The sequence below is a fragment of the Artibeus jamaicensis genome, unplaced genomic scaffold (assembly GCF_021234435.1).
Source record: "Artibeus jamaicensis isolate MK-2021 breed Jamaican fruit bat unplaced genomic scaffold, CSHL_Jam_final scaffold_916, whole genome shotgun sequence".
Taxonomy (NCBI): Eukaryota; Metazoa; Chordata; class Mammalia; order Chiroptera; family Phyllostomidae; genus Artibeus; species Artibeus jamaicensis.
Window position 1 is genome coordinate 2,006,177 of NW_026522059.1, and position 19,245 is coordinate 2,025,421.

General features: G+C 60.4%; 1 protein-coding gene across 3 annotated transcripts in view; it reads left to right on the forward strand.

Annotated features, from left to right (window-relative positions):
* AGO2 (argonaute RISC catalytic component 2) overlaps nt 1–19,245 on the forward strand; it is a 71,133-nt gene that overhangs the window by 29,864 nt on the left and 22,024 nt on the right. For all 3 annotated transcript variants that reach the window (XM_053660839.1, XM_053660841.1, XM_053660840.1), the window contains exons 3-11: nt 8,206–8,326; nt 12,143–12,324; nt 12,949–13,085; nt 13,579–13,713; nt 14,388–14,475; nt 15,317–15,464; nt 15,993–16,112; nt 16,300–16,422; nt 17,744–17,877. In XM_053660839.1, coding sequence (XP_053516814.1) covers nt 8,206–8,326; nt 12,143–12,324; nt 12,949–13,085; nt 13,579–13,713; nt 14,388–14,475; nt 15,317–15,464; nt 15,993–16,112; nt 16,300–16,422; nt 17,744–17,877 — 1,188 coding nt within the window. The remainder of the gene's footprint in view (nt 1–8,205; nt 8,327–12,142; nt 12,325–12,948; nt 13,086–13,578; nt 13,714–14,387; nt 14,476–15,316; nt 15,465–15,992; nt 16,113–16,299; nt 16,423–17,743; nt 17,878–19,245) is intronic.

The window sequence follows — 19,245 nt, forward strand, 5'->3', positions numbered from 1 at the left end:
CTTTACTTCCTGGTAACTAATGAGTCGAACGCCTTCCGTGCACTTGTGTCCGTGGATGACACGATGCTCACGTGTCACAGAGTGTCACACCTGTTTATCTCTGGCAGTGTGTGGAGGTTGAGGGGGCTCGTTTTCTCTCCGATCTGTGGGGGTTTTACAGCAGTGTCTCCCGGGGGCAAGTCTGTATGGAAACTGTGTGCTCAGCCTGAGTTTTGCAGTTTCACTTCCTGGATGGTGTCTTTAACGGGCAGGATGGTACGATTTTGTCAACTCCAGCATCTCATTTTGACAGTGGTCACCACGCGGTGGGTTCTCTCTAAGAAACATTTGCCTACCTGGTGGTAACGAAGGTCTGCTCCTTTTTTTACAAGAATCGCAGTTTTTTTCTCCCGTGCCCCGTGCCCTGACCCCCGTGAGCAGGCTGCTGTGTGTGGCGTGTGCTGAGGCTCGGCTCACACGTGCCTGTCTGCAGGGGTCGGCCTCGGCACCTTGCGGGGGAAGCCGGTCGATTTTCGTTAACTGTCAGAGAGCCCCGTGGAGTTTTTTCATTGTGACTGTTCTGAGTCTCTCGATAATGGGTGGAAAAGTGACACTGTTGAATCCAACAGCATCTACCAAGGCGTGAGCAGTGTGCGCTCCCCGCATTGCGGGCTGTGCAGAGAAGACTGGGCACCGCCCACACTCAGTTCCTCTCTGCAGGGACTGGGTGTCGTAATGCTCAGGTCCAGGGGTCTCATTTCGCCCGTTACGTTGTTACTGTAGATGGTGTTTTACAGTTTCATTTTCCAGAGGGGGTGGGGAGGGGCTGCTAACAAGCATGGGGTTGCTTTCGGGGTGACGCGGGGTCGCACAGGTCTCTCTGCGGCGGTGGCGCCCCCAGAGCCCTGCGTCGCCGTGCACCCCCGACTCTCGCACTTTCAGGGCTTCATGGCGTGTGATCGACAGAGCTCGGCAAAGACGCGAAGTTTTTCTCGTTCTTTTTGAATGAGGATGGCTTTACTGCTCTCATTCCCGCTTTTAATGGGTTTTATTCCTTCAACTCGCTCTGTCGCGGCGGCTCAGACATCAGCGTACAGGGCGCTGAAGGTGGGTGCCGAAAGCAGCCGCCTTGCCGCATTCCACGTCCCGGGGATGTCTCCCTTTCACCTCTAAAACGTTGTGATACTCCTTTTAGGATTTTGGAAGACCCCTTATCGGGCCGGGGGGAGCGCTCCTCCCGTTTGCCGAGAACCCACCTTGCCCGAGGGCACCCAGTTCTGTCCCCAGGATGCCGTTACTGCATCTGCTGGGCCCCCCCCAGGGGTGCGATTGAGTGACTTCTTTGGTGCGGGTGGTAAATCGGCTTGGATTTCTGGCAGTTGTGTTTCATTTCATGCGTGTCTTCGGCTGCGGCGTGTTCTTTGTACCTGCTGTGGAGTTAACGTTCGTCGCCGGCCGTGGGCTCCTGTGTCTGTGTCCCTGGCAGACGTCGCTCGGTGCCCTGGTGTGGACGTGGGGCGTCCCGGCCCCTGCTCCCCAGAAGGATGACGTGCGAGGCCGGTGCAATGCCTGAATGTTTGAGCAGTTCGTCCCGAGACCTTTCGGGCCTGGCGTTTTCTCAGTGGGAGGTGCTTCGCACGATTTAATTTCTTTACTGGGCGTTACACTGTTCAGACTTTTCCATTTCTTTCTGGGTCAGTTTTGGGTAGTTTGTGTCTTTTATGGAATCTGTCCATTCCACGTAAGTTGCTTAACTTATTGGGGTGTAAAATCCGCCACAGGGTCCTCTCAGTGCCCGTGGGGCCCGCAGTGACGCTCTGGACTCGTTCCTGAGGTTTTAAATTTGTACTTTCTCTCCTTTTCTTCCCTCCGTCCGGTTTGCTAGGGCTGTCGGTCAGCTTCGTCTTTTCACGGACGCTTTTCCCTTTGCGGACCTCGATCTTGTTTGTCGCCCGCCCCTGTCCACTTCCTCCCCCGGTGGGGTCCTGCTCCTCCTCCCGGTCGCCACGGTCGCCACACGCTCAGACCATCCGCCTCCAGCCTCCCTCCTCCTTCTCTCGCAGTCAGTCCGCTTGGGGCGCGCTTGCTCCCACACCTGGCTCAGGCAGTAGCCCACACGTTTTGATACATTTTAGTTTTTCTGTAGTTTAAAACACTTTCTCATTTTCTTTGTGAATTGTTCTTTAATTTATGGTGTTTAAAAGTATATTGCTCAATTCTTCACTCTTTCAAGATTATTTTTAAATACCCTGTTTTTGTTGGTTGCTAATTTAATTTCTTCATGCTTACAAAACACGCTGTCAGATTTCAGTGTTTTGAAACATATTGGGACTTATTTTATGGCTAAGCATGCGACTTACCTTGTTAAACATTGTAACTTAATTTTACGGTGGTGGCGGTGGCGAGTCCAGGCACCCCCGGTCCCTGTGCTGGGAGGGTGGAGCGCGGGCCTCGGGCCTCAGGCCGAGGTCGTTTGCAGACTTCCCAGGCTCTTCCGCCCACACGGCCACCATCTCAGCCGGTCATCAGGTGACCTTAAAGGTGTGCGTCCACTTTGCTCGAGCACGCTGCTGCGGACGCAGCTTCCCAGCGCTTTTTAAACCTGCCCGTGTGCCTACTTCCACATCGGTTTTGGAAGACGCTCTCGTCGGGCCTGAGTTCTGAACTGACAGCTTTGTCCCGGCACCGAGAAGGTGCTGTGGCGTCGGCGGGGAGTCCTCATTGCGTGTGCGGAAGGGGCAGCTCGTGCTCCTGCCCCGCCCCCTTATGTGCGGTGCGCCTTTATCTCCAGACACTGTTACGCTCACGTTGCTTTGCCGCAGTTCGACTGCGACGTGGCTTCCTTCGCATTTTCGCTTCTCGGGGTCGTTGAGTTGCTCACGTGTGTGCAGGCATCTTTCGAGAGACTTGGGTGCGGTCCTGGCTGTCATTTCCTTTGAACACTTTTTCTGCCCCGTTTTCTTCTCTGCTTCTGGGGTGGCAATCAGGTGTCTGATAGACCGGTGTTGTCTTCATGTCGTTGAGCCTGTGGTTTAAAGACAAAAACGAAACCAAAAATACCTCTTTTTCCAGCTTGGATGATCGTTCTTGATCTGTCTTGAAGGTCGCTTTACCTGTTGTGGGAGTGTTTTTCTTAAATAGTATTCCATCTTCTGTGGTAACTATCTCATAAAAATTGTAAATGCAGATGCTCTTCTTTCTGCTCCAGAATTTTCATTTGGTTCTTTTCCACAGTTTACATTCTGTCTGCCGAGATTCCCATCTGCTCACTCATTGTGCCCATCTTTTTCTTGATGACCTTGAATGTGCTTATGGTGACAGCTCAGCACCTGTGTCTGCTGACCGCACATGTGGGTCATTTCCCCGTCTGTTGCTGTTGACAGGTGTCACCTGAGGTTGCTGGCTCCCCTTCTCGGAACACTAGTTACTGAACCTCATTAACAGGCTCATGGCTTTCGCTGTCTTCTCTGGCCCCTGCCTCTTCCTCGGCCCCAGACGGGGCCGCCTCCTCATCCGGATGGGACTCCAGGTCTCCAGCATGCCCCCCCCCACCTTGTTTCCTGCCCGCAGGAGGGAGTGAGTAAGCTGCCCACGTTCCACTGCGCCCCCGCACCTGTCCTCCCGTTCTCTCCTCTCCTGCGTTCAGGCAGCAAAGGAGGGTGAGTCCAACCTAGTCACTGTGTCCAGGCCGGAGGCAGAACCTCAGACGCGGTTTGACAGCCGACTGGATCACCCAGCTTGCACCGATGTCTAACCAGGCACCCTCCGCGGTGAGGTCTGTGCCGGCCTCAGGCTTTGCAAGAGGAGGGGTGTTTGGGGTTCAGCACCTCTGTCTGCAGAGCTCAGCAGTTAGACATCAGTGCAGGCTTGTGGAAGGTGACGGGTGTGCGTGCTAAAATAGAAAGAGCGCGCACCCTTGGATCCGCTGTTCTGCCCCTAAGCGTTCATCTGTGAAAGATTAGTCTAGGGCTAACCGGACTCGGCAGCCGCACGGGATCCCTTACTTCGTGCGAACTGAGAAACGTGTTTTCTGGAGGGGAACTGGGGCACAGCCGGTTTCAGCAGTTGGCTTTCCCGAAGGCCTTCCGAGCGTCTCCGTGCGCCGTTCGTGCTCTGCGGGTCCCCGTGGGCGGGGCGCTCATCTGTTCCGGTCTCCCACGGCGGGGCCCGTGTGACCCCAGGGTCAGGGCGTCTCCTGAAAGTGGGGGCGAAGGCATTTCAGGCGCAGACACTTCCTGGGCTTTTGGTCACTGGTGGCAGTGGGCTCTTACTGTGCCACTGGCCACAGTGCGCCCGAAGCTTCTTCTAGGAAAACAGTGTGACTCAGGCGGTGTTCTCTGGCCACAGGAAGAGGTGGGGAGAGGGTGCCGGTGAGGCAGGTGGAGCCTGTGCCCTGTGGTGGGCTGCAGTCTGCTGGAGCTGCGCCGGCAGGATTTTCCGTTGTCCGGGCTTGGGAATTGGCTCAGGTGGAACAGCAAGCGGCAGAGGTGGGGCTGGGCTGCATGTCCGTGGCCAAGGCCAGCCCATGTTCCCACGTGTCCTGCTGCCCCCTGGTCTGGAGCTGGCCTCAGCTGCTGCTCTTTTCCCCGCTGTTCTGACAATGTTTGGTGCAGGCCTGGTCAAACTCACGGTCAGTGCGAGGGGCGCAGGAAAACAGAGCCGGGGCTTGTGGCGGCAGAACTGTCCAGCCCTGGGACCAGCCAGCGATATGCAGGCGCCTCCACGCGTGGACAGGGTGGGCCCAGTTCTGTCCCTGGTGGGGAAGGGAGGGTCAGACCAGCGGCCCGCGAGCAAGAGGGGTCGCCCATGTGCCGCCCAGCAAGGGCGGGGCAGTGACCGTGCCACGGGCGCTGGGAAGTGTCCCCAGTGCGACAGAAGCACAGCGTCACAGTGTGAACGTCAGGTCTGGGGACACAGGCCGCTGGGCCCCGCGTGGTCTGCCGCTGCTTTATCACGGCATGTGACACGGGGATGTCTGTCTTTCTGCACCTGGTGGCCGCTCTGGGCACTGTGACACGGGGGACGCGGCCAGCTTTGGGGCCATGGGTGTGGGAAGGACAGTGCGGCGTGTCTCTTTCCAGGTGGGCCTGTTTCTGTAGCTGCGCAGGTGACTTCTGAGAACAGGACAGAGGAGCAGGGGGCCCAGGCAGACTGGCAGCACTGTCCGCCTTTGAGATTTGCAGTGATAACGTGTTTAATGCAGAACCTGCGTGATCAGGAATTAACAGAAGGACGCCTTTTTAAGAGGAGAACTTCCCGTCATCATGGCAGAAAGGCAGGCACGCTACCAGACACCGTGTGAGCCTCTGGGTCAGCCAGCCTGTGCGGTGACCGCAAGGTGGTGAGTGTCCCCTTGTCGCTGCCTGGAGCAAGCGTGTGGCTGTGTGTCTGAGCTGCGCCCGCACCTGGGTCCCCGTCCCCGTAGATGAGGGTACGGGCCGCAGCTGTGTTGTGAGGACTGAGGACGGGCCGAGTTGCCGAGGGAAGTGCCGGCCCGCCTCTGCTGCCGTCTTCACTCTGCACTTGTGTGCACTGGCCACTCTGCAGGGTGCCGGGTGCAGGAAGGTGGGCGATTGTCGGCATAGTGCTAGAACAGCACGTTCCCAGAACAGCCAGTCAAGCAGTCGAGGAAAATTCCCAGGGCTGGGCAGAGTGGGCGGGAGTCGGTGTGTGTCGGGTGCCGAGCCCTCCCTGCGGGGTGAGAGGAATTCCTGGAAATCTGGGGGCGGCTGTGTGAGGGCGCGTAACGCTGTGGAACCGCACAGGTGAGGGTGACTGCAGTGGCCTGTTCTGTTACCCGGTCATCACCAAAATTAAAACAGGAGGAGAAAGCAGGGGAGCAGGGAGGGAGGGCAGGGCAGTCTGTCTCGGAGTTGGTCAGTGTCCGTGGTGGGCAGGGCCCCCGCGGTTTGCCATCCTGTGATGAAACGCAGGGGTGTGCTTCCCGCTTCAGGGCACGAGGCCGGCGATAGCACCATCCTCCCGTGGAGGGGGCCTGGGGGTTGGGGGGCGTGGCCGGGCTTGCCCTGGGGCCCTTTGGGAGCTGCCCAGCTGTAACGGCTGCGCAGCCTCCTCCTCCCCCGAACGGTCCCTCCCTGAGCCCGCACAGCTTGGTGTGTGAGTAGACAGCACGTCGGCAGAGACCAGCGCTCAGACACGCAGTCACCGCTGCAGATGCCGGGCCCCAGTTGCCTCGGCTCTGCTCACCCTCCTGCTGCCCCTGCCAGGAGTGAGGTGTCCACACGCCCGTGTCTTTGTTCCCAAACAGGGTTCCTGTGACGGAGGGCTTTGCCCTCTGGCCCTTCACCCCTTGGTTCCTGCTTCCCCATCCCTGCCCCCGGGTCCTGAGTGCACAGAAGGACTGTGTGAGCGAATGAATGAGTGAAGACTCAGCACAGGGAGGAAATATGTGTGTTTGCTTGTTCTCGGCCGACCTGGTGTCGGCTGGCCCCGGAGCCACACGGCCAGAACGGCGGGAGCCTGTCTCCTGGGAGCTCCCGGGGCTCTCTGTGGGTTTGTCTGGATTGTCAGCAAGCGCAGGCCTGACGTCCACGAGTGATGGCAGTTCGTCCTTCCCCGCAGTCCCCTCCCGTTCGCCCACCCCGCCCCGGCGGCCCCGCCTGCAGCCCAGCACTGCCCGGCTCGGGCACTCTGCCTGGTTAAAGGCATTTCCTTCCGTGCCTAGTGTGCTCATTCAAAAAAGTCCTGAGGGCATGTGAATTTTAGGGAAGGCTGTTTCTCTACATCTTTGAGACCATCATAATTTTAAAACTTTTTTATATTTTGTCTGGCTGGTTCTCGGTTGTGTCCTGAAGCCTGAAAAGTCACAGGTTTGATTCCCAGCCAGGGCACATGCCTGGGTTGCAGGTCCAGTCCCCAGTCCTGGCGCATGCAGGAGGCAACCAACCGATGTTTTTCTTTCACGTCCCTGCTTCTCTTCCTTTCTCTCGCCCTCCCTTCCCCTCTCTTTGGAATCAATAAAATTAAAAAATTCTTTTTTACTTTTTACATTTGATTTTTAAAATATGAATCAACTTTATTTAGATATAATTAGCTCCAACAAGACATGTTCAAGTAGAGTTATATGAGCTTTAAAAACGTGTACACTCAGATAATGATGGTGGCCTGGGGCACTTGGAGGCCCCAAAGCTCTCCCCTGCCCCCGTGCAGCTAACCTCCGCCCCCAGCCCCCCGCCCCCCGCCCCACGGCTCTCGCCGACGTGTCTCTGGGCAGCGTAGACCCGCTGTGGCCGTTAGAAAATGCCACCCCGATGGCATCCTGCAGAATGCGCCGCTTTACACCCGGCCTCTCTCCCCGAGCCTGTTTGAAGCCACTCTGTGCGGTGCGTTGGCAGCCCATGCAGTCGGTGCCCATGGCCCGCCGCGCCGCAGTGCTGCCTGCGACCACCGCGGCGGCCGATGGACGTTTGGGTTGTTCCCGGCCCGGGGGCTGTCAGGAATGTCTGCACACGGGTGTGGGTGTGGCGGTGCGGTGACCAGGTGGTGGCCAGGTATCTCAGGGTCGCGCGGCTCGGCACACGGGCACCGACATTGCCACAAACGGCCAGACTTCCCCTCGGTGGTTGTAGCACTTCACACTCAGGTGTCTTTTAAGAGTAAAAGTGTTTAATTTTCCTGAACTCCAATTTTTTGTTTTCTGTTACAGTTGGTACCCTTCATGTTTGAAGGTATTTTTGTCCCAGGGATCATGAAGATTTTTCTCTTTCGTTCAGTTCCAAAAGTTCCACAGCTTTTAGCTTCAGCCTGTGATTTCACATCAGTTACTTTTATCATCGTCCCGGTAGCCGCCCGAGTTGACACAGGAAATTGCTTTTTACGGGCTTCGGGGGTCTGTCTGTTAGTGCCTTGTTCCACGTCTGTGCTTGTAGGTGAGGTTGGCCCGCGAGCGCCTTCTGGGTTCTGAGGTTCACCGGCCTCATGAAGTGTCGGAGCGTGTGCCCTCTGAGTTTTGCTCGAGGTAAATTTGAGTTTACTTGGTGATCTGTCCTTCTAGCTGAGGCCCAGACGACTCTCCAGTGTCCTCCGGTGGGAGGACGTTCTCCAGTGTTCGGGCCACTCGGCGAGCGGCGTGAACCTGGTGCGCTCCCGTCTGGCTCTCGACGGAGGGGCGCGGACAGCCGGGCACCAGAGTGAGCCCTGGGGCGCGCACGCGGGCCTCACCCACGCGGGCCTCACCGACGCCACACTCTGTTCCGTCTCTTGCAGGGAGATCGTGGAGCACATGGTCCAGCACTTTAAAGCGCAGATCTTCGGGGATCGGAAGCCAGTGTTTGACGGGAGGAAGAACCTCTACACGGCCATGCCCCTCCCGATCGGGAGGGAGAAGGTGGGTCCTTGGGGGCCGGCTCCGGCCTGGAGGTGGGGGGCTGCCCCCGGGTGCCTGGCTGTCTGCATCCAGAGGCAGCCACTGAGAACTTGACACCTCTAGGCTTTTAAATGGGGACCAGAGGCCACACGGGGGCCACAGGCCACTGCAGGCAGCAGTGAGTGGCGGCGGTGGGACGGCGAGCAGGGTGCCCTGCTGGTGTGGGGGTGTGTGACTGCAGCGGCAGCACCGAACTGGCAGCTGGCCTGAAAATAACCGTCAGCCAGGGTGCCCGCCCCGGTGCTGCTCGCACCGCAGGCGCCTTTCCTGTGGTCTGTCTCCCGCCGGGGCTCCAGTTGGAGAGCAGCCAAGTTTCTGCCTAGAAGTGGTCGCTCGTTGGCGTAGCGCCCGACAGGCGGGCTGCTCAGGATGGGGGCGTGTTTTTCGTGAGCGAGAGAGCAGAGGCTCAGCTCAGAACCCACCTCGCACAGACTTTGAAGGAGAGGAACCTGGGTCCCAGTGAGCAGGGGAAAGCCGGCTCCTTCGACAGCTGCTTTTTTAAAAGTGAGGTCTCAGTCCTCGGTAGAGAAGACTTCTTTTTTTCCAAAATTTTATTAATTAACTAATTTTTTTAGAGAATGGGCAAAGGGAGGGGGGAAGAGAGGGAGGGAGACGTCAGTGTGTGTTTGCCTCTCACACGCCCCCTACTGGGGACCTGGCCCACAACCTAGGCTTGTGCCCTGACTGGGAATTGAACCTGTGACCCTTTGGTTTGCAGGTGGGCACTCAGTCCACTGAACCACACCAGCCAGGGCAACACTTAGCTACTTAAACACTCAGGCCTCTGGGAGAAATGCAGCTTCGAGCCTCCGAGGGTCCCAAACGGCTCTCCTGCAGTCCAGCAACCTGCACGCTCACTCAGGCATTGCACTGTTTGGCTTTTGCATTTTAATGATTATCCTTGAAGGACTAAGCTCCTTTCGCCCATCTGGGTGGCAGGCAGGCTGGGTGGCTCTGACTCTGGGTTGTGGGGCCCTGATAAGCGGGGGGGCTGAGAGGAGAGGGTGATACCGCTGAGGGGAGGCGGGCGGGGATGGGGGCCCTGGGCCAGAGGTCCCCCGGTGACTCTCGGAGATAGTGCTGGCACCCTGCCTGGCACGGGGCGATGGGCTGCCCAGCCGGAGGGAGTGCCAGGGCCCTGCGCTGGCCGGGGCGGGAGAAGCACCCCTTGCAGAGTAGCGTGCTATGCACTTGAAATTGATTGACTGCAAAGCCTTGTGTTTAATTTGCACATTTGTTTTTGTTTAAAGTTGTGTGAGAAGGAAAGTATGAGGAGTTTATTCACAGTTTTGTCCGTATGTATTTATAACTATACAAGGGTGGGGTGGGGCATATTTTCTTCACACGGGGAGGGAAGCCAAGTGCTCTTGGGGTCTGAGTCGCGTCCCTGCAGACGTCAGCACCTCAGCCCCCAGGGAAAGAAGGTCTGACGGGAGTCCTTGCGTCTCCCTTCCTCGTGGTGGCACCCTGGGCAAGCCACCGCCACTGTCACATGGGGAGGCTGTATGGAAGCTGCCGCCCGGGCCCTCGTGCGGGTCGGAAGTGAGTGTCCCCCAAGAAGAGCTTCCCCTGGAGTGTCCCACGGCCCTGGGTCTCTGGGGAACTGCGTCCCCGTCCAGACCCCAGATTGTGCTGGTGGTTCAAGGCCCTGAGGCCCTCGACTGATTCTAGCAGCTGCTGTGGGGCCGGTGTCTGTCATCCTCACTCATGTCACTGCCCCGACACCCACAGGAGCCTGCGCACCGCCCAGCACCCGCCCTGTGGGCGCTCGGCGTCTCTTAAATTTAATCCCAATCATTCTTGCCCTATTTTAGGGCAATTTTAGAGAAGCTGCCCAAAGCTACCATGCCTGCCGCGGTGGGGGGGGGGGGCTCGATTGCTGCCTGCCCCCTGCCCGTCACTCGGGTCCTGTCTTGTCCTGAGGTGCAGAAGAGCCCCCCTGTGCTGCCTTTGCCTCCTGTAGCCAAGGACTGTCATCCTGCTCTTCTGTGTGTTTTTCTCCGTAAACTGTTTTCTTTGTTGTGTGGGCCTCTCTGCGGAAAAGGAGAGATGGGTCGTGTTGTGTTAAACCAGTGTCTGCCGGTGGCTGGAGGGGCCGGCGGCTGCAGCCCCTGGCCTGGGGCTCGTGGCCCGCACTCAGGGTGGCAGCTGTCGTCACCTACTCACCCTCCCTCCTGCTGGCCCGAGGCCTCTGTGCGGGCCGAGCTGCATGCTGTCGGCACTGGAAGGTTGTGCAGGGCACTAGCATTCTGTCAGACTGCCGGGTCCGTTTCAGCAGTGACACCATATGACCTGCAAGACAGAGTGGGTGTCCTGTGTCCCGGCGCTGGGTCTGCAGCTTCCTAGAGCTCCCGCCTCTCTGCGTGGGTCGGGGGGGGCATGCCGGGCCACATGCACAGCTTGAGTTACGGACAGTGCCACACAGGAGGCATCACTGGGGGAAGGCAGACTCCCACCAAGTCGCTGCTCAGTGCTCCTGCCTGTTCGACGCATTGGGCGTGTCAGGGCCACAAGTGCCCCGTGGTGACTGCTGACGGGTGTGGGGGTTCTGCACAGGGCAGCAGAGCTTCGGGAGGTTTGAGGAGAGGTGGGGGGCGGCAGGGAGCCTCCTCGGGTGCTCACAGGTGGGACGCTCAGCCCGTCTGCTCTTCTTTGGGCCTGACCTGCCACGTCTCAGGTTCGTGGTCCCTCTGGTGAGGTTGCGGTTGTCAGGGTGCTGCGAACCCGGCTGGCCCAGGATGGAGGCGCTCAGCCAGTTCCCATGCTGCACCTGCCGGCTTTACTCACCAGGGGTGACCTTGAACTCCCAGCATGCCCTCCGGACGTGCTGGGTGAGACGGGTCTTCTTCCTGGGTTATTTGGGGTGGGGGCAACTCGCCCTCTGAGGTGGTCAGCCCCCTGTGCACGTTTAAAACGCCTGCGTGTCCCCTTCCGGAACGGGCCGGGACCTGGGGCTCGGCACGAGACCTGTCTTCATCCCGGAGCTGCGCTCTTGCCGTCACAGTTCTGATCCCATTGCCCTGGCAGCTCTCAGAGCAAGGGAGCAGGTGTCGGGCCGGGTCTGACCGCTCTCGGCTCCTCGTGGGTGCTGGTGTGCTCGGCTGGCGTGAGTGACCCGTGAGGTGGGCCGGCCGCTCTCTTGTCCCAGAAGTGCATACGGGGAGCCCGATGCCACCACCCACCGTGGTCAGACCACAGGGGTGACGGCTGGGAGCCCTGTGTCCTGGGCCTATGGTTGGTGCTGCGTTACTGGCACTGGAGCCTCAGACTGGAGATGGAAGTGTCCTGGTTCACAGACCAGCACCACTGGCCAGCAGCCCAGATGGACATGCAGACTGTCCTCAGCCTGCGTCCCAGCTGCAGCCAGTGCCACCACGCCCCACATGGTGGACATCCTGTGGGAATGCCCATGGTCCTGAAGCTGTTAGATCCGGGTGCTCGTCTCTGGGGACACTGGCTGACAGAGGATGTCACAGGGTCTGGCCATGCTTCTCCCCCTTCTTGTGGGCCTGGAGGAGGCTGGCTCAGGGCCTGTTTGAAGGTGCAGGGGCCTCGCCCTGACCGGCGCAGCTCGTCTGGTTGGGAGCAGTCCCAGTGTTCGCCATCACTGTGCCGGGGGGGGGGCGTGAGGGTCGAGCGGGCCCCTCGGGGGTCCGCTCGGGTGAAGGACCGGTCTCCCTAACCCAGGAGTGTTCTGGAAGCCGGCCCACCACCTTCGACCTCCTGACGGCCTCTGCAGCGGGGAGTGTGCCTGACCGTGTGCTCTGGGCCCCCCAGGTGGAGCTGGAGGTCACGCTGCCGGGAGAGGGGAAGGACCGCATCTTCAAGGTGTCCATCAAGTGGGTGTCCTGCGTGAGCCTGCAGGCGCTGCACGATGCACTTTCGGGACGGCTGCCCAGCGTCCCCTTTGAGACGATCCAGGCCCTCGACGTCGTCATGAGGCACCTGCCGTCCATGAGGTGAGGACCGTCCTCCAGTGGGGACCAGAGCGCCGGGAGAGCCCGCGCTCGGCACGAGGAAGAGAAGGTGGCCGAGTCTGGTGGCGATGGTCACGTGGGTGACCAGGATGGAAACAGCAGCAGGGCTAACCTGGGAAACGGTTTACTTGTGGAAAAAAAATTCCTCAGAATTCGCAGCCCAGCCCAGAAAGGTTGGCGCCCCGTGCTGGGAGCTCGGCCCGTCTTGCAGTCGCCACACCGGCTAGTCCCAGTGGGGCGGTGTCCCGGTTCCGCAGGGGGCGGAGCTTCCCACGGGGAGGGCCTTTCAGGACAGCGGCAGCACCGCTTGCTGCCAGCTTTTGCTTCGTTCTGTGGGATTCCTTTCCCACACAAGTGGCCACCCGAGACCTTGGTGGGGCAGAGCATCGCTGTAATGGCTCATAGCCCGCCAGGCGGCTGGGCGAGGGTGCACTCTCTCCCAGGACGCCTGATCCTCGCACACGCCTGGCACACAGCCGATACTCGGGGGCCACATGGGTGCCCAGGGGAAAGAACCTCCTACGCTGACCCACAGCTCCGTGCTGACCACTGCCAGGACTGACTCGGGGGCAGCGTCCTGGGCATCAGCGGGGTCCCTCATTGCAGGTACACGCCCGTGGGCCGCTCCTTCTTCACCGCGTCTGAGGGCTGCTCCAACCCCCTGGGCGGGGGCCGAGAAGTGTGGTTCGGCTTCCATCAGTCTGTCCGCCCTTCTCTTTGGAAAATGATGCTGAACATTGATGGTAAGCAGAGCCTGGTCTTCCCTGGGGGGTGGAGGGCTTGCTGCGGCACAGAGGTCTTCGTTGGGGGCCCGTCTCTGATGGGGCCCCAGACGCTGCGGCTGGTGTCCCCTGGGGGCATCGTTCTTTTGTGGGGGTGGCAAGTGGACATCCCACTGTCCCTGTCTGGTCAGTCCCCTCTCTCCAGTGTGGTTGTTGGTGTGGCCCCAGGTCTGGCGGGTAACACCAAGGGAGTTGGGGGGGGTCCGACCTTCATGGTCGCGTCGCGAGGTGGGGTTTGTTTAAAACCTAGTTTTCTGCTCAGAGGGCGTTTCAACTCCAGCGGCCCCTTGGGGCTGCTTGGGGCCAGGGGGTTATCGGGCAGCCTGTGCTGGGGCCAAGCCCCCACGGGTAAGGAGGACAGAGCGTGGGCGCCCCCAGGTGGCCAGCTGTGGGAGGGTGCGGCCGGGCCGGCCCCGTCAAGCTCCTCGGCCTGTCTCTCTGTTCCCGCCTCCAGTCTCGGCAACTGCGTTTTACAAGGCACAGCCCGTAATCGAGTTTGTTTGTGAAGTTTTGGATTTTAAAAGTATTGAAGAACAACAAAAACCTCTGACAGATTCCCAAAGGGTCAAGTTTACCAAAGAAATCAAAGGTAGGTGTCAGCCCCGTGCCCGCGCGGCCCTGCCTTCCCAGCCCGGCGGGGACTCTGCCGCCGCGGGGTCTGAGGGGCGAGGCCGCCATCCGGTGGGTCAGTGTAGGGCGCCGCCAACTGGCCTGGCAGGGTGGGCTCAGTCACGTCCTCGTCCTGAGCGCATGGCTGCAGGGCGCGGAGCGTGGGTGTCGGCAGCGCCTCACGACTCACAGGATGCAGCGCAGCGCCGTGCCCGCCTCGCCGCACCGAGGCCCTGGCGCAGCCACGCCGGTTCTGCCTGGTGGCAGCTCAAGCAAGTGCAGGCCAGGGCTCAGTGGCCTGGCCCCAGCCCCCTGCACCTGTCCCTGTCCGAGGCCTGGGGCAGCACTGGTTGCTAAAAATAGCACGAAAGGAGGTGCCGAAAGCCCTGGTGGCCAGCTCAGCCTCCAGACTGAGCCAGACACGGCCCCTCCTCCCCCAGAGCAGTGTCCCAGCTGTGGCCTTGGCATTGCCGGGGCAGAGGGCATCCCCGAGAGCAAGCCTCTTCCAGCCCCGTGTCACCCTTCCCTGGCGCTCCAGAGTGCCCAGCGTGGGCCTGGCGGCGGCTCCCACCGGAAGCAGAGGGGCAGGCCTCGGGACTGGCTCTGCGGGCCGGGCGGGTCCTGACCCTGCGGCCGGCTGCTCTGTGCCACCAGGTCTGAAGGTGGAGATCACGCACTGTGGGCAGATGAAGAGGAAGTACCGCGTCTGCAACGTGACCCGGCGGCCCGCCAGCCACCAAACGTAACCGCCTCCCCCACGTGCTCGGGACCCCTGACCCCAGTCTTGACCCCTGACCCTCACTATCAGCCTGAGGCCCCAGCTCAGGAGCAATGGCTCTTCTAGGAAAGTGATTTCAGAGCCACACCTTCAGCTCAGGGGACCCCAAACCACCTAACAGAACACTGGGCGCCCCCAGGGTAGGATGGGGTTGGGTGAGGGCCCCCCACCAGCCAACTGTTGCAGGTGAGGGGGAAGCTCTTCCTTGCTCGGAGCCTCCAGCACACACTGCTGGGGGAGGTCCCCGGGCACGACCCCCACCCATCCTAGGCTGTGCTTCTGCCCTGACCTCACTTGCCGCTTTGGTCTCCAAAACTGGGTAGTAACTGGCCTGGCCACAAGGACTGTCCCTGGGAGCATGGCCCCTCATGCCTCCACCTGCCCACAGGGCATGGCTGTGGGTGCCCTGGCAGACTTGCCCGGCCCTCTCCTGGGCCCATCCTGGGAGGCTGCAGGGCCTACAGGGTGGGATCGCATGGCCCTCAGGGTGGGAGCAGCCGGAAAGCCCACAGCCTCCCTTTCTGGACACGCCCCCATTTGCCCTGAACTCCCGTGTCCGCGGCAGCTGTCGGGTGTCGCCTGTAGCACACCACAGGCAGGGGGGTGTCCTTTTGTGCCCCAGCTGTAAAGGGAGTACGGGAGGCGAGGGCTCAGGAATATTCCAGGTGACCCAGAGGGCATGTTGCATTTGTCCCCCGGCCTGAGAGAGCAGGTCCACCTTTGGGGCCTGGGTATGCAGCTCGGGCAGGGGGCGGGGCCCTGCCGCCTGCCACCTGCCCACAGGCCAGTGCCTCTCTGCCCCCAGGTTCCCGCTGCAGCAGGAGAGCGGGCAGACGGTGGAGTGCACGGTGGCCCAGTACTTCAAGGACAGGCACAAGCTGGTGCTGCGCTACCCCCACCTCCCGTGTTTACAGGTCGGACAGGAGCAGAAACACACCTACCTTCCCCTGGAGGCAAGTCCTCTCCCGCTCGGCCCCGCCCCCGCCACGGTGGGGGGGGGGCTCTTCGGTCAGGGCCTCTGGCGTGTGAAGACAGGGCGTGCGCTGGGTCCCTGGCGCAGGATAGAAGGTGCTCGGAAAATAAACTCGTTCGCTCACTAGAAAATTCCTTGCCTAGGAAGAGGGCCCACAGGTCCTTGGTGGTTGCCTTTCACTCCTGATCAAGGGCCAGGTGGGACCCCCTGCGGTGGTCCGCAGGTGGACTTCCTTCCCCCTGGCGGGCAGCTCTGTGTCCCCACTTTCTGAGGACACAGCGCCCACACTGGTGGTCTTGGAGGCTGCACTCTCTACCTGGGCAGCTGCCAGTGGGGTCATGAGTTACATGGGGGTGCTGCTGCCGGCCACCTGGCCATTGAGCGGCGTGTGCAGGTGTGCCGTTTGCGAGCGTCCCGGGCACCGCTGGCGTCCGCCTGGGCCCCGGACAGAGCAGGCACCCCGCCCACACCCCTGGCCCTGACACCGGGCCGGCGGCCTTCCCTGTAGGTCTGCAACATCGTGGCCGGACAGAGATGCATAAAAAAGCTGACCGACAATCAGACCTCAACCATGATCCGAGCGACCGCCCGGTCGGCGCCCGACCGGCAAGAAGAGATTAGCAAACTGGTGAGTGTTGCGTCGCTGAGGCCAGTCGTGGGGCAGGACTCCCTCGGGGAGCCCATCGGCACAGGGCGCCCAGGGCCAAGGGCAGCGGACGCTCGGACGGGGAACAGAGCTTATTTCTAAAAGTGCTGGCTTCTGCGAGGACGCCCAGACGCCTCTGAGCCCGCCCTTCCTCCCTCTCCTTTTGCAGATGAGGAGCGCAAGTTTCAACACAGACCCATACGTCCGGGAGTTTGGAATCATGGTCAAAGACGAGATGACAGACGTGACCGGGCGGGTCCTGCAGCCACCCTCCATCCTCTACGGGGGCCGGGTGCGTGCCTGCCGGCCAAGCGAGGGTGCTGTGGGCATTTGGGGGGTGTCTGGGTGCTGACTGCAGAGCAGCACTGGCGACCCCTTTCAGGTCGGAACTGCCCGCAGAGCTTTGGACTGTGTCCCAGGCGGAGAGCTGCTTCTGCCCAAGCCCGAGCCTTCAGGGGCCTTCCCGAATGTCCCGGGTCCCTTCAGGAGGTTTCCAGAATTAGCCTTCATCTCTCCAAAGGTCCTTCTTACTAACCAGTGAGAGTGTCAAGGATGCTGTTCTTTGTATGGTAGGCACCCTGCCAGGGAGGCGCTGCTTTCCGGAGGCCCCGCTCTCCTGGGGCCTGGCTTGGCTTTGGAGGTGTCTGGGGACAAGTGAGCAGAGCCGTTTGCGGGTCTGTGTGGTTGTGCCCATTGACCCTCGAACCTTCTTCAATGTGTAATCAAAGGTGTCCTGACCCCCACGCCCCCGCACACTGTGAGGGGCCTCCCTGCCGCCTCCTGGCTGATCCCCTAGGTGCAGGGCACAGCATCGTGGGTGGGCAGCCTCGGCTTCCAAGGCCACTCACTGCCTGGCGCCCCTGTGAACACGGAGGAACCCTGACACGCACCTTCTTATTGGGGGGCGTTCACTCGGGAGCATCAGTCCTCAGGACCTCTGGCAAGGTCTCGTCATGTCTGTGGGCTTGTTTCCTTTCATGTTTTAAAATGTAAGGTTTTTAAAAATGTTTTAAAGCTCAGAAGGTACAAAGGGATTATAGGAATAAGTCTTATTTTTTCTCAGCTCTCAGTTGCTCCCCAGGAAGCGATCGGTGTTATTTTTCTCCTTTGTAAAATTCCCCGGGGATGAGTCACATTTTTCCCCTCTTCCTCTGCAGACAGCATCTTTAGGGTGCTCTGTGCCTCACTTTGTCACTTAGTACTTTCTCCTGGAGCCCCCGGAAACCCGGAGATGGTTTAGTGTGCGGTGTGGAGCGACCCCTTCTCACCGCGGTGCTGCTTTGTCCGGGCGTCTCCCTCCTCGTCTCTGGGTGGGGTTGTGCCCACCCCACTCCCGTCCCCACGCACCTCTGCATCGCCCGTCCTTCCGCCTGCCCGCCCTACAGCCACCCGTCCGTCCGTCCACTCTCCGTCCACCCACCTGCCCGCCCTACAGCTGCCTGTGGGCCCCCTGCCGCACTGGGCAGTCGGGTGGGGACAACACAAAGACTCGGGTCCTAGGCTGCGGAGCCACTGTCTGGTCGCAGGGCCAAGAGCAGTTTGGACAGCGACAGAGTCCAAGGGTGGAGGCCTGGCCCCATGTCGGCTCACTCTGCGTGCTGTGCCGTTTGCAGAACAAAGCGATCGCCACCCCGGTCCAGGGCGTCTGGGACATGAGGAACAAGCAGTTTCACACGGGCATCGAGATCAAAGTGTGGGCCATCGCCTGCTTCGCACCCCAGCGCCAGTGCACGGAGGTGCACCTGAAGTAAGGCCGCCGCGGGCGGGCCGGTTGTGCGTGGGCTGCAGGGGCAGCCTGGGCTGGGGGGCCCCTTTCCCGGGCATGGAGCAGCGGCCAGGCAGCAGGGGCCCCTCCACGGCACTTCTCCTTGGAGCTGTTGTCGGGGAGGAAAGAAACAAAACAGCAAATGATAATGAATAAAAATTAAAGACAAAAGAAAAGTCGGGTTCAGGGAACAAAGCTAATTTTTAAAAATACTGGAGCCCTGGCTGGTCTGGCTCAGTGGATTGAGCACTGGCCCGCAAACCAAAGGGTCGCTAGTTTGATTCCCAGTCAGGGCACACGCCTGGGTTGCGGGTCAGGTCCCCAGTAGGGGGTGCATGAGAAGCAACCACACACTGATGTTTCTCTCCCTCTCTTTCTCCTTCCCTTCCTCTTTCTCTAAAAATAAATAAATAAAATCTTTTTTAAAAAAAGAGCCATTGGAGCCACATATTCCCGTGGGTCAGTGAGAAGGAGCAGTTGGAGTCCCAGTGGGAAAGACGTTCAGACACAGGTGGGGGCGGGCAGCGGCACCTCACTTCTTGGACGAGGGAAGCAGCAAGAGACCAGCCGGTGAGCGCGGCCCTGGCCAGCTCTCCTGGAATAGCGTGTCCCCTCCAAGCCCAGGAGCCCAGGGAGGGGCCTGGCCAGTGGAGGGCCCTTGGAAAGCAGCGCCACACAAACCACAGGGCCGATTCACGTGCTTCTGTGCCAGGCAGACCAGCGGGAAGGGGAGCTTTGGCTCCCACCTTTCTTGGGTGGAGCCAGGAGGGAAAAGGCAAAGCCCAGGAAGCGTGGCTCGTGAGCACTTAAGCAGAGGTGGTTCTGCGGGGCCTCGGCTCCCGGGACGCTCTTGAGAGCCGACATCGAGGGCAGGAGGCTGTCCCCAGCAGGCACTCCCTGGTCCTGCTGCCCAGGGCCAGCGGGCAGCACAGAGAGGACTCAGGAAGCCACGTCCAGGCTCCACCTCTGGACCCTGGGCCACCCCCCAACTCCTGCACCTGCCCCCAGCTCTGCATTAGCTTTTGCCTGGAGCCAGGTGGTCGTCCCTCAGTGAAACGAAACGAGGAGATGTGAGTGGGGGTGCACACCCATGCGTTTCTTTGAGGCACTGACGTGTAGCAGGCTGAACACCACCTGGCTAGGCTGGGCCGGAGTGTCCTCACCACCACTGCGGCAGGCGATGGTTATTTTTACTCTGGAGCCTAAAATAGAGGCCGCTGAGCCGTCCCCCAACTTGCCCTGGCTTCGCGGGCCTGCTGGCAGCCGCTGCTGGTGCCGCTCCCGCTCTCCTGTCCTGTTTTCTCCACGATGGTGTCACCCACGTGTCCCAGTTGTACTCACGGGAGTAAT